At 50.2% G+C, this 12638-nt stretch overlaps 1 protein-coding gene across 7 annotated transcripts in view; it reads right to left on the minus strand.

Annotated features, from left to right (window-relative positions):
* Nucleotides 1-291: 291 nt before the first annotated feature.
* Nucleotides 292-12638, minus strand: part of add3a (adducin 3 (gamma) a) — a 53481-nt gene continuing 41134 nt past the window's right edge. For 5 of the 7 annotated variants that reach the window (XM_035520794.1, XM_035520797.1, XM_035520795.1 and 2 more), the window contains 13 exons: nt 12295-12433; nt 11531-11685; nt 11261-11341; nt 8572-8721; nt 8350-8493; nt 8133-8231; nt 7722-7895; nt 7386-7631; nt 6687-6797; nt 6291-6374; nt 5286-5400; nt 4527-4625; nt 2415-2665 (listed from right to left, as the gene is read on the minus strand). In XM_035520794.1, the coding sequence (XP_035376687.1) occupies nt 2415-2665; nt 4527-4625; nt 5286-5400; nt 6291-6374; nt 6687-6797; nt 7386-7631; nt 7722-7895; nt 8133-8231; nt 8350-8493; nt 8572-8721; nt 11261-11341; nt 11531-11685; nt 12295-12433 (1848 nt within the window). Of the gene's footprint in view, nt 2666-4526; nt 4626-5285; nt 5401-6290; nt 6375-6686; nt 6798-7385; nt 7632-7721; nt 7896-8132; nt 8232-8349; nt 8494-8571; nt 8722-11260; nt 11342-11530; nt 11686-12294; nt 12434-12638 lie in introns of all 7 variants that reach the window. The other 2 variants (XM_035520799.1, XM_035520800.1) reach the window with 2 other exon arrangements.

Raw genomic sequence — 12638 nt, forward strand, 5'->3', positions numbered from 1 at the left:
AGTGCACCAAGTTTTTTTTTTAATAAAATGCCACTGAATAATTTTTTAAAATTGGCTTTGCTTTAATAATTTGCATATTGTTCCTCTGGATGTTTATACAGAGGAACAATATAAATATTCATCATCATAAAAAGGATGGCCAAGGGTGTACATGTAAACTAAAATTTCATGCATTATAGACTACTGTTGAACTGAAACGGAGCCCAAATGAACCACCTTAGGCAGAGCACTAGACAGCACTTCTCTCTTCACGTTTGAGGGAACGCCATCAGTACCAAAGATTGAGAGCACTTTTTCCCCTCAAAATAGCTTTTTATTTGTGAATTTACACTGATTAGCAATACAGTCTAAGGCAAATCCGTTAGATTACAATTTATATACGTTTTCACAGGTCACGACGAGGCTTGGCTCACAGTCACATGCCAAAGTAAAACAATTCCTCTGGAAGGGAGAACTACACTGAGAGAAGAAGCATTAGTTTAAACGGTGCTGACGGTCAGAGGGAGAGGAACAGGACGCAATGCACATTCGTCCAGTTGGAAACTGTTAATAAAAAGTGTAGATCTCTGTAAACGTTAAAAAAAATAAAATAAAAAAAATTACTGCGATACAATGAGGAGGGAAAAAAAACAAAACTGCATAAAAACGAATATGAAAACGAAACAAGCATAACTGAAGCATTAAACGTCTGAGCAACTCATTATTATTTTTTTTTAAACTGCCACTCCACCGTTTCTAATCCGTTTCTCACCACCGTACATCGTCAGGCTTAAACCGCGCGCTGTCCGACGTCACGCGCTATTTACACGGCCGTGGCCGCTTCACATTGCTCGCTGGGATTGCTCGAGAGACGGCACTGCTCCGGGACTGCAGCCTGCGGCGACAGGACTACCACTTTGGCCGGCAGAGTTCAGGGTAAGGTTAACGGCTCCAAAAGCGCGTCACGGGCTCCCCAGAGAGCTCCAGCACCTCCACAATTAAACCCCCCCCCATGTAAAAAAATAAAAATAAAAATAAAAATTAATAATTGGTCCAATCCCCCCCCCCCCCCCCGACTTTTCTATTAAAAAACGGCTCCTGCGCCTAGATGGTGGCCAAGGCAAATCAAACGCATCCCTCCCTTGGCCTGGCGGAGCGTGGCAGGGCGACACGTAGGAGGACCGCTAAGTAAACATTCGCCTTGGGATTAGATCGTGAAACGCATGTCTGTCAAACGCTCTCGTTTTGCTCTGGGAAGCGGATCTGTCACCTGTAATAAAAGCTACACATGCAAGTCCTTCAGCATGACACAGACCCATTACTGCGTTCCTCTGCCCACTGTCGGCCTACACTACGACCTGCTCCAAAACGCCACTCATTTCCAACTTTCTGCACTCTCGCAGGCTCCGTCTAATGCTAAATTCATCTATTTTTAATATATACATATTTTTATACACTACAATAAAAGTGCAGCACAAAAATAAAATATATCATTACATCACTCATCCAGTTCTCTTATACGTGGTTTTAGTAATCCGAGTTATAATATATCTGAGAAATAATTTCTACGTTATCAGTTGTGGGAACCTAGATAGTATCAGAAAAAAAGAGACCATGCTTAAACATTCATATCTTTGTAAAAGTACAGAAATGAGTACAAAACTGAGTGGACAAATACCAAATGTTTCAGTTTAAAAAAAACAACAACAAAAAGAGATGAGTTGATGTGTAAAGGTGAACTCCACTAAACGAGAATGAGATTATGCTTCACTAAAACGTGATTGTTTGTTTTAAACCTGGACTGTGTGGCAGGAGCTGTCCAGAGAGGCGCGGCTTTGACCAGGATCAGACCGCACAGAGGGACAGACAGAGAAAAGCCCAAGGGTCCAGTGTCTTTCATGTCTTCTGTGTCCATCCTGTGGTTTAAGCGTAGTAAAACCAAACTGGAAACAGTTTTCATTCTTGTTTAAGTGAATTGAATCTTATGAAACATAATGGACGAAAATGGATCTCTGAGGTTTCATATGTAAATATGGGGTGGTTTTTAATTTTTTTTTTATTTAGCGGAGCCAAATGCAGGGCTTGCTTGGCAAAGATGAGGGTGTAGCAGGTGTGTACAGGTTGGGGTGCGTGCCAAAATGTGAGATGGATTCGAGAAAGGTTCCTAGGATCTCTCCTGTTGCAAGCCCACTTCTCTCTCCACATCTTGCGAAACGTGACCCACTTTTGTAAACGTGCGTCATTTCTCACGTGACCAGTTCATTAACTTTTTCCCCCTTCCCAAACATGTGCCTAAGTATTTTTTTTTCCCAATAACGACTTGTTATTTTAAAAAAAAAAACCTTTAAAACAAACACAAAAGAACAGACAGACAGAGACAGACAGAGACGGGGCAGGCGCAGAGACGGGTTGTAGCTCCGCCCCCTCCTGATGACCTAAGCTTCTGCCTTCTCCTTCTTTTTATTCTTCTTCAGGAAAGACGGAGTTCGGAACTTCTTCTTCTTCTTGCTGGGCGACTTGGAGGGCGAGCTCTCGGGAGAACGCGCCTCCTCGATCTTCTCGCCTGGGCGCATGGTGGAGATCTCCACCCCCTCACCGCCGGTGGTCAGCTGGCTCACCGCCCTGCTCAGATCCTCCTCGTTGCAGTGGTCATCCTTGCCGTTCAGGAGAGCGTTCGTGTGGTTCTCTGTGGGGCGAGAGGACAATCAAGGCGAAACCCGGACGTTCACACGCCATCAATCATATTCGCCCGCCGTGGCAGAAGCTGGGCAGACTCACAAAAGCCACAACTAAAGATCTGTCAGAGAACTGGCACTAACGACCTTTAGCAAGTCTGAAAAAGGCTTTTGTTGTGCAGCAGAGACAGCCTTCTTTAGAATTCTACAGAGAACCCTTTTAGCACAGATGCAAGCAACAGTTTAACAAGCAACAAGCCTATGTTTCGTAGTGACTTCTATGCAGTTTTTAATACCCACAGAACAAGTCATTGGTATCTAAGCGCATAGTTTCGTGTTCTCCCTGGTACAAAACATAACACCGCTACCAGTCTGTCATCTGTGAACGGGACTCATCAGGTGAAGGAAGTGTAGAATTATTAGCGCAGTTCTCATGGGTAGGTTCACACCATCTTCCTCTAGTCTCTCTTGTGCCATTATCTCCAGATCTGCTTGGAGTAGCATAATAGTCTGTGAGTATGACAGCAGGTTGTTAATCAAGTGTATTAATTCGAATATTAGGACCCCATCCAGTCTATTCTCAGCTAGGACCAAGAGCCGAAGTTGTTGGCTTAAGAGCCGTTTTGTCATGTTTCTATGTATTTATTTTTAAATATAAGGATTGCTAAAGTTAAGAAAAATTTGCGGTGTGGAGAATTTATTGGGAACAGATGTAGAAACCCTTCCAGAGTTCACGTCTGGGTCATTAAACAGGTGACGCTGCGTAATCCACTGTTCATAACGATGTAACGAGAACAGAACGAACAGAGCAAAAAGATTTCGTCACACCACTACCCTACTTTTGTGTGTCTTTTTTTTTTTTTTTTTTTTAAATAAACTTTTACTAGGTCACCTCAATGTCTCTATAGTGAACAATTGCTCTTGACCCTATTCTCCAGTTGGTCTGTGCGAGTATGCACATGCGAGTGTCTTTTACGGCCCAATTATAAGAAGTTAACATCGGGACAACAGCGCCCGATATTTCGCCGATATCTATACAGACGCACAACATGAAACTGTTTGCTAGTCAGAAACCTTTGTTTGGATGATGGACTCGCAGAACATGTTTGTATGCATACGCACACGAGTGTGTGCACGTGTATACGTGTGTGAGGGTGAATATTACATTTCCGGCATTTAGCAGACGCTCTTATCCAGAGCGACTTACAAAAGCGCTTTGTCGTTTACTCATAGAATACATCCAAGTACAGTAGGTTAGAATTAAACATACCAATGAACTAGAATACTGTAGAATACAGGGATGAATGCTGATACCTAGAAGTGCAAAATACACAAGGTCTATCAAGCAATGATGTGCTATAAACAATATGTGCTAGTTTGTTAAACAACAAACAATACCCTACAATAAGTACTAAATTGGTCAGTCAATAAGGGAGCAGTGTCAGTTGTCCTTTAAATATTAGAGGGGCTCTGCTTGGTATTCTTCCCTGCAGCGCCATTGGGCTTTATTTTATAGCCGTCGTTCGGTCCTAGTACGGAGAATAACGGTTTCCTGTAGTGAAAACGGCTCTGTGGCTTCTGGGCAGGTGGGGAGAAGGCTAGTTTCCTGTAGCGCCTACAGCTCCACGCACTACTGGAAACACTTCTTCCAATACTGGAAGCCGTTCCTGTGCGTCGCTTTTTTCAGACTGATGACAGAAATACCTTCACTGCACTGCCCACATCCTTCACACTCTCTCTCACGCACACATTCTCTCATTAACTGAGCCTCGAGCCTGCCTAAGGAAGCAAGCCATTCATTCATCCATCGTCGGTGCACGCGCACACACACACACACCCCTGAGCATACGCGTGCACACACACGAGCTCTACCTTCTCTCGCAGGCGAGTTTAGTGGTGAATGCGTTTGAGACGCAGACGGGGAGAAGGTGGAAGCCTCGTCGGACGTTAGCTGGTCTTGCTCCTCCTCAGCTGACGGGAGTTGGGGTGCGGGATTAGTCAAGCCAGACGGACGGACACATGCACAGACGGACAGTTAGAGGGGGAGACAGAGTTAGAGGTTAGGTCAGAATTAGACATGCCTTTCCGGAAGCTGCTGCTTCTAACTTATCCCGCCCTGCGGGGGTCGGCGGCGACTCCCTGCGTCGCCGCGCCCGACCTGCGCCGGAATGCTGGGACAGGACAGTAACGTCGATGGGTTCCAAAGCTGTGGCTTTAACAGAAGCACCACGGGGCGCAAGATAATCACTCGCAGCCCCGGCTGTGTGCGTGTGCGTGCACACGCAGAAAGGTATCCCCATGGTCCCAGGCTTCACGGATTAGCCGCGGCGGAGCAGCTAAAGCTCTGGGCTGCTATATCGATTTCCGCCTGCTCTGGCCACTGAGAACTGGCAGGTGTGTAATTAGCATCGACGGCTGAGGCAGCGGGTGAGTCACGCGTAAGCGTCACCGCGGCAACAGCCGAGGAGGTGAGTAAGAGGGGGTTGGGAGAGGTGTGCGGTTGGGTGTGTACGAAACTGTGACCGGGGAGCGGGTGTGTGCGCCTTGTCTGCACTAGTGAATACGTAAGAGAGAATGTGTGGGTCTGTATGAGGAAACACTGCAAGAAGCGTGTGCGCGCGCGCGCGTTACCATGGAGTCCCAGGTGTTGGCGCCTTTTGTAGTCCTCGTTCTCTGATTCCATCAGTTCACTGAAAGGGTTGGGTGGGAGGGGCACTTCCTGGTCCTCATCTCCACCTGCATACGGCTGTGCGCGCGCACGTAAACAACAACAACAACAACACATTAAACAGTTAGACACCACGCACCGCAATCCAGGCTTCTCATGGCATTTCTGCAGGATGCCCGATGCGGCTACCGCACATCCAAACACCCCGCAGGTCCAGCGAGCGTCCCGGCATGCCGCTCTGAGCATCACAAACCAGACCTGTCGCACGAGTAAATGAAACGCAAGACACACCACGGGAACACAACGGAAAATGGATCACTCAGAAATTACTGACGAAAAGCAGCGACCCAAAACAAAGCCCAGTGCAGGCGATGTGGACGGCAGGCAGGAGAACGGGAGCAAGGGAACTTCACAGGACACGACGGGAACGTTCGCCACGCACTTCCAGGAACTGCTGAAATGGAGGAGTTTGCTAAGCCGTGTGAACGGGAACCGGTGGCCTCCGCATTTCAGCAATTCCTGATTCAGGACTTAGAACTCAGATGTGGACAATGAGGTTCGGTGCAGGTCAAAAGGACAAAACCGCTGGCAACATTCAAAACACTTCACAGCCACGTTACCTTTTCTGGCTGCTTCTCCTTAAAGGCAAAACACACAGCCACGTTAACTCTCACATGCCCATGATGACACACAGCTTGCATCATTCTCTTGGTTTAGATTCAAAGTCCAGAACTTAACAGAAAGACCAATTCCTCAGTAATATCACTGCTGAAAGTTTAGAGTTTGGCTCCACCTGGTGGAGGGCACAAGAACTACAATCACATAACCTAATGCCATAATCCACACTAGCTCAAGGGGTGTGTGTGTGTGTGTGTGTGTGTGTGTGTGTGTGTGTGTGTGTGTGTGTGTGTGTGTGAGAGAGTGAGAGTGAGAGAGAGCACACAGGGACTCTGGATGGTGTCACTCACCGGCGGTCTTTCCACCACAATTCCGGCCAGCTTCTGAGACCGCGGACCGGCTGACATCATATCGTAGCGGTTCTGTTCTCGGATCTGAAACGGAAGTAACGAACGGCCTCAGACTGTGTGAGAACAAGCACACTGTGAGCCACTGTGGAAAAATGGCATGGAGTCCAGTGAGGGTGAGAGAGAGGGGTAAAGACAGACAGACACAGAGACACAACGCCTCCTGCCCCATTTGGCCAGCTGATTCATTACAATTTGTTTTGCATACAGCGTGCTTTCTTTCGTCCTCTTCCCATTTCCCCCTTCCTTGTTTAGATTAATTTGTTTTGCAAATAATAGAACTTATATTCATGGCCAATACAGAACAGCTGGAATGGGGAGAGAGAGAGAATGACCTACTTTATTTCTCTTCTCGAGAACGTCACTGGGATTTGTGTTCAGCGGGACGAACTGGTTGGGGTCCTCGATGCGGATGGGGATACTTGTACTGGCGTCCTCCGACTTCATCCACTTGAAGAGGAGAAAGAAACGCGGCGGCTCGTCACTAAAACACAAACCGGCCACCAGAGGGCAGCAGCAACCCAAACGTTTCCAACGGAGGCGCGGGACTGCTGTCGAGAATCTCCCGTCACGCACGGGGCTGCGCTCAAAACACCGATAGCGCGCCATGTCATGACTCAGTCCCACACTTTAACGCATACCCATTCTGTAACGTCCACACTGGCATGTAGCCGTTTTAGTTTTAAAGACATTTTGTCCTCAGACGTGTGCTCATGTACCATTTACTTTAGAAGGTTAAACAGTCCTGCAGTTTGTGGCATAGGTAGCCCTCTATAGCTAACGACCTAACACATGGTGAAGTGGTTAATAACGGCATCGGCGAAACTTGAACATGGTCGTATGAAAGGATTTCTATTTACGATTACAATATTCCTTTTCTACTTTATACCTCATGTCATGTCATGCCCTCCCTATCATGTATCGTATCGGGCCCCCTGTATTGCAATGTATGGGGGCCTCTTTACCGTGACACGCATCACATCGTGGCACCTGCATCATATGCAAACACCCTGATCTCTGATCAACGCGTGCACCCACCATGGTCCTGATGCGGGCGATCTCGTCGCCGGCGGCGTCCGCCACGTTGACCTTGGTGTAGCAGTTGGGCGAGTTGAGCCAGCGCGTCTTCTCACGCCGCTGCTGCAGGAGGCGGAGCGGAAGGCGGGGCGCCTCGTCGTCGTCGAATGAGAACGCCGTCACCGTGGCCGGGATCTCCACCTCGCTCTTGTGCCGCGGCTTGTCGCGCACCAGCGGGTGCCGGTAGGTGTAGCCCGTCCGGTAACCCTGTCGCCACGGAGACAGACGGGAGAGGTTGGCCTTCACCCTTCCACTCCACCAGTTTCTCCATCGCAAAGTGGCTGCGCGAGTACACACCAGGTTGTCCAGCATCCTCATGAGAGACTCGAATTCCAGTTCTCCCGGTTTCCACTTCTGCTGAGAGTCCATGTTGACCCCTTTCATTGCAACGCCGTGTGTGCGGGACTTGTACTCCTCCAGATCCAGCACGATCAGGTTCTCCAGTCCCCCAGCACAGGAGAACGCGTTCACCTACACACACACACACACACACACACACACACACACACACACACACACACACACACACACACACACACACACACACACACACACACACACAGAGCGGAGGGAACGATTTGATGTGGAGACTGGGGGTTGTCTGTGAGTGTTTACGGATTGACAGGAAGAGACTGAGGAAAGGAGCCGTACAGGAAATGTACTGGCCACACACCCCCCCCCCCCACCCCCACCTCCGATGTGTCTAACCTGGATCTCACAGGCATACTGGGCAGTATAAATGTAGAGAAAGGCCTCTTCAATGGTCTCGCCTAGAGCCACCACACCATGGTTCCTGAGGACCAACACCTACAACACAAAGAGCACACAATCAGGGCCATGCATGCATGTGTGTGTTTGGGCACGTATGTGCGCGAGTGTGAGCATGCGAGCGTGCGTACGTACGTGCGTGCGTGTGCGTGTGTACCTTAGCCGTGGGCCCAAGCGCTTTCTGCAGCTCCATCCTCTCCTCCGGCTCGTCCAGGCTGCCACGGTAACTGTAGTACGCGACGTCCCCCAGGATGAGCGCCTCCTGCGAGATCGGCAGCAGTCCGCACTTCATGGAGGACACCTGCAGCGAGAGACAGGCCCGCCCACGTCAGAGGCCTGGGGGACCGCGTTTCCCAGCGTGCACTGCAGCGGTACTCACGGCGGCGACGGCAGGCGTGTGCAGGTGGATGATGCAGCGCACGTCCGGCCGCATGGAGTAGATGGCAGCGTGGGGGCTGAACCCAGCCGCATCCACCTGCAGGGGGGTGGAGCCCTGGTCTACTACGTCACCAAGAATATTCACCTTCACCTGGGGAAGAGAGAGAGAATTAGGAAAGCTCGGTCCACAGCTAAATCTCTCTCACACACAACCACCATGTATGTGAGAGAGAAGAGTGAGAGGCACTGTTGGACACGTCTGTCTGACTAAATGACTGCATAATCGACAAACTAAAACTCGCTTTTAATGCGCTGTGAAGGCGTCAATAACCATTAGCCCCACACACACACATTTTCACAGCTGCAATTTCATGCGGTTCTGTCGATGAACCAGGACGGCTTATGTAAGACACGGCACTCAGCGGCCCCCAGGCCAGGCGGGTTCTGCGGCAGCCTCAGGCCCTGCCCTGCCGTGAGCACCACACCAGCACGGGTCTCTCTCAGCACCACCAGAAGCTGCTGGAAGACACAAAGCAAGCAGGAAACTTCAGATGCTTGCCGGCCAGGGCCAGAATCCTCAGATCAAAGAGATCAGATACGAGAGAACACTACTGATTATGGGAAGGAGGGTGGGGGGTGTTTATCTCCTGGTGGAGAGCGCCAGGCAGGCTCTTCCTTACAGTGTGCGCTGGGAGCCGAGTGACCACACACACACACACACACACACACACGGTTCAAACTCTTGCCCACTGCAGTAGTGTGTACAGCTGTGTGACAGACCGCATGGCGTAGAGAGGGCAGAGCACGCGTCCAATCTGCCTGTGGCAACACAGCCTGCAGCAAAGCCTTCTGGGAAAGTGAACTCCAGCTGCTTCCAAACACACGTTCACAGGCAGGCAGACTAACCATGGCCGATACAGTCGGTCTCAGACCAGATGTGACACGAGACAAAGAACCGGCCCAACTTGTCCCGCATTTTGTTTAAATATCCCAGCAGGCTGGCAAGTGGCTGTGAGGACACAAGCTCCATCTCCGAGCTCCACTCATCCTCATCGGCGCGAGACTGGATGTCAACATGGCTGCCTGGATAGCAGGCGCCCACTGTTGTCACAGCAACAGGCCCCAAACACACTCCATTCTCATGTTCGCCGTATTAGATTAGCACGAATGTTGCTGTGTGTGTGAACATCACAAATGCCTCGGTCAGGGGCAAAACCTGATGGCTGAGGGCACTCATCACGCTCATTCACACACTCGCTCTCCCACTCCCTGCTAGTCAGCTGATGACGAGAGAGAATTTCCCCAAAACAGCTGCAGCATTAACAAGCTCGCGTTCAGTCCACTACTGCGCTCAAGCATTTTTTTCTAAATTTGATTATATAATCGACTCGTGTAACAACCCACACATCCCACCGCGCAGAGTGACGTTCGGTCGCGGGGGAAAAGCCGCGAGCGTTGTGTGGTTGCCACCATCGCGGGTCCCTCGCGCGCTGAACGCACCGCGTGACGGTCAGGAGTCACACATCACCAGCTTTGTTGACTTGAAATGAAACGTTGGTCAAGCTGAAACAAGTGAAGAATTCATCATCATCAACAACCGTGCGGTTAAACAAAAGTGTTCCCAGTTCGTCTGCAGGGAGAGTGGCACGCACTTGCGGTTAGTAGACGGCAAAATAGCGGAACCTTGAGATAAAGAGCAAGATAAGAAAGCGCGAGCAGCCTAGCGGCGCGGCCCAAACACGCACGCGGGCGAGCACGCGTCCGTCAGTTTCATTTTATTCTAGCTGGCGTTAGCGTTTCAGCAATTCTAGCGTCAATAACGTGGCCTACTTTTCTGTTTTTAGCAACACTTTATTGTAAAATTATCCATCCGAGTAAAACCTCTTTGCCGTCACGTTTCTTGGAATTTGAGGTTAGAGGCTGACGCTTCATGCACTCCAAGTCCCTCAACGGCGCCTTTACTGCCCCTTTCATAGCAAGGAAACGTTGAAATAAGTATACCTGTACAAGAACGGCTCTCTCCGAATCTATCTGCACTCTTAAAGACGTTGCAAAAAAAAACCCAAAACTGATTTGCTAATGGGTCGAAACTGGGTGGGTAGTTTTTGTTTTTTTAAAAAGGAAAACGTGGCCACGGCTGGTTGAGGAGCGCGCAGGATAGAGCGGCGCGCGGGACGAAGAGAGAGTGCGGTGACTCTGCGGGTGCCGTCGCACGAGCCATCGGAAACATGGCCTGATGGGATGTTGGGCTTGTTTTGATTTCTTTCCCTTGTACAGTTACATCTGTTTATTCCTGTAAACACTAAATAAACTGTTTGAAATCTTTAAAACAAATGAAGGAGTTTAAATGAGGCCCTACTGTTCCACCTGCACTTTGTGTATACTTTACCAAGACGTTACCTATGGCGATATCACCCCACCCCTTTACACTATATCCACTACAGCTACAGCACTGTAAACAACAGCCTAGCCAGCAGTCGTGACCCAGCATGCCTGCCGGACAGTGCTGGGGGGAGGGGTCAGTGGGGTCTCCGGCTTCTCCCAGGTCACTCACTGGTGCTTGGCCTCGTTGGCGGGCTGCCAAGCGTGCTAGTGCAGCCAGCGCGGTGAAGGTGAAGCACTGCTGGGGCCGCCCCACCCCCAACCTTCTCCTGCCCTCTGGGAAACGGAATAACGATAACAAAATTTACCAGATTAGACGCGGAGGCCTCAGCGAAGGACAACCCTCTGGGGATGATGAGGATGTGGTCCTGCTCCTTACTGACCCGGACCTACACACACACACACACACAGGAGTTTGTCTGTCTAAGAACACCCACGCCCAGCTGTGTTTTTCCACAGCTAAATAAAGCAGGTAACGTCACTTCCTGCCGAGCACCTACACACAGTCAGATCGTTTTCTCTCCGCAGTGTGCATCCCAGCGGCGTTATTGGCCGGCATGCAGCGGGCAGGCACTTACGGTGATGTAGGAGCTGGCGAAGTGCGCCCAGCTAAAGAGGTCCACCAGGCGGTAGAGGCTCGCCAGCTTACAGCGTGACTGCTTCTCCCCCTTCACCATGACAGTCACGGAGTCCGCACCGAATAGGTCGTTGATGGGAGAAACCATTCCCAGACCTGGGGAGGGGGTGAGCAGGGTTCAGGACTTCACAACCAACACGTCTTAGAAAACAACACAAAAACGTCTTTGCCGAGTTCACATAACCGATTTGGACACCCGGTTAGTTAAAGACCCGCTTAACGTGTAATCGTTTAAAGGACCGAGCACGACACGACCTGACGGCCTGGGTCTCCAACGTCCTGAGAAAACCCATCGGTACCAATCTAATTAAGGAACAGGCTCTTAACAGCTGGCCATGTGTGGTATGGAGAGCCAGATGGCTACAGGCAAACCCACAAACCAATAAAGCAGTTTGTACTGCTCCGACCTGAAGTCGCGAGGCAGAGCACGGCTGGCCCGAGTCACGTTCTGGATGCGCGACAGCAACCTCATCCCAACATCTGCTGTGATTTCAGCTACAGCAAACTTCTTCAAAACATCCTTGAAACCGGCCCGGGCGAAGCCGGAGCCCCGACCACCAAGCTTGGACTCTAGAGCTCCCTTTGAACTGACGTGTGCTGGGAACTCCTAGTCTGAGGACCTAGTGGGCGGCGTTCCCTAGCTCGGACGGAGAACGGGCCAGTGCATAGGGGCTGCAGAGGAGGGGAGGCCGCTGCTTTACTCACTGAGGGGGGAGGTGGGGAAGCCTGCCATGGAACTGGCCATGAAGAAGTCAGCAATCTGGCGCAAAGCCATGAGGCCTGCTGGGTCAGTTCCCTTATGCAGCTGTTCCTGGATCAGTCCCTCCAGCTCATCCTTAAATGCCTGAGAGAGAGAGAGAGAGAGAGAGAGAGAGAGAAAGATTAAATGCCAGACTTTGTCAGAAAGGACTTGTTTTCTTTTCTCTTGCACACACACACACACACACACACACACACACACGATGACAAGGATGCAGGTGAGCTGTTTCTAGATCAGTACCGCCTTCCTGTCACAACCGACGTGCGTGTTCACACAGACAAGCACCCCA

Source organism: Electrophorus electricus, chromosome 21, assembly GCF_013358815.1.
Source record: "Electrophorus electricus isolate fEleEle1 chromosome 21, fEleEle1.pri, whole genome shotgun sequence".
Taxonomy (NCBI): Eukaryota; Metazoa; Chordata; class Actinopteri; order Gymnotiformes; family Gymnotidae; genus Electrophorus; species Electrophorus electricus.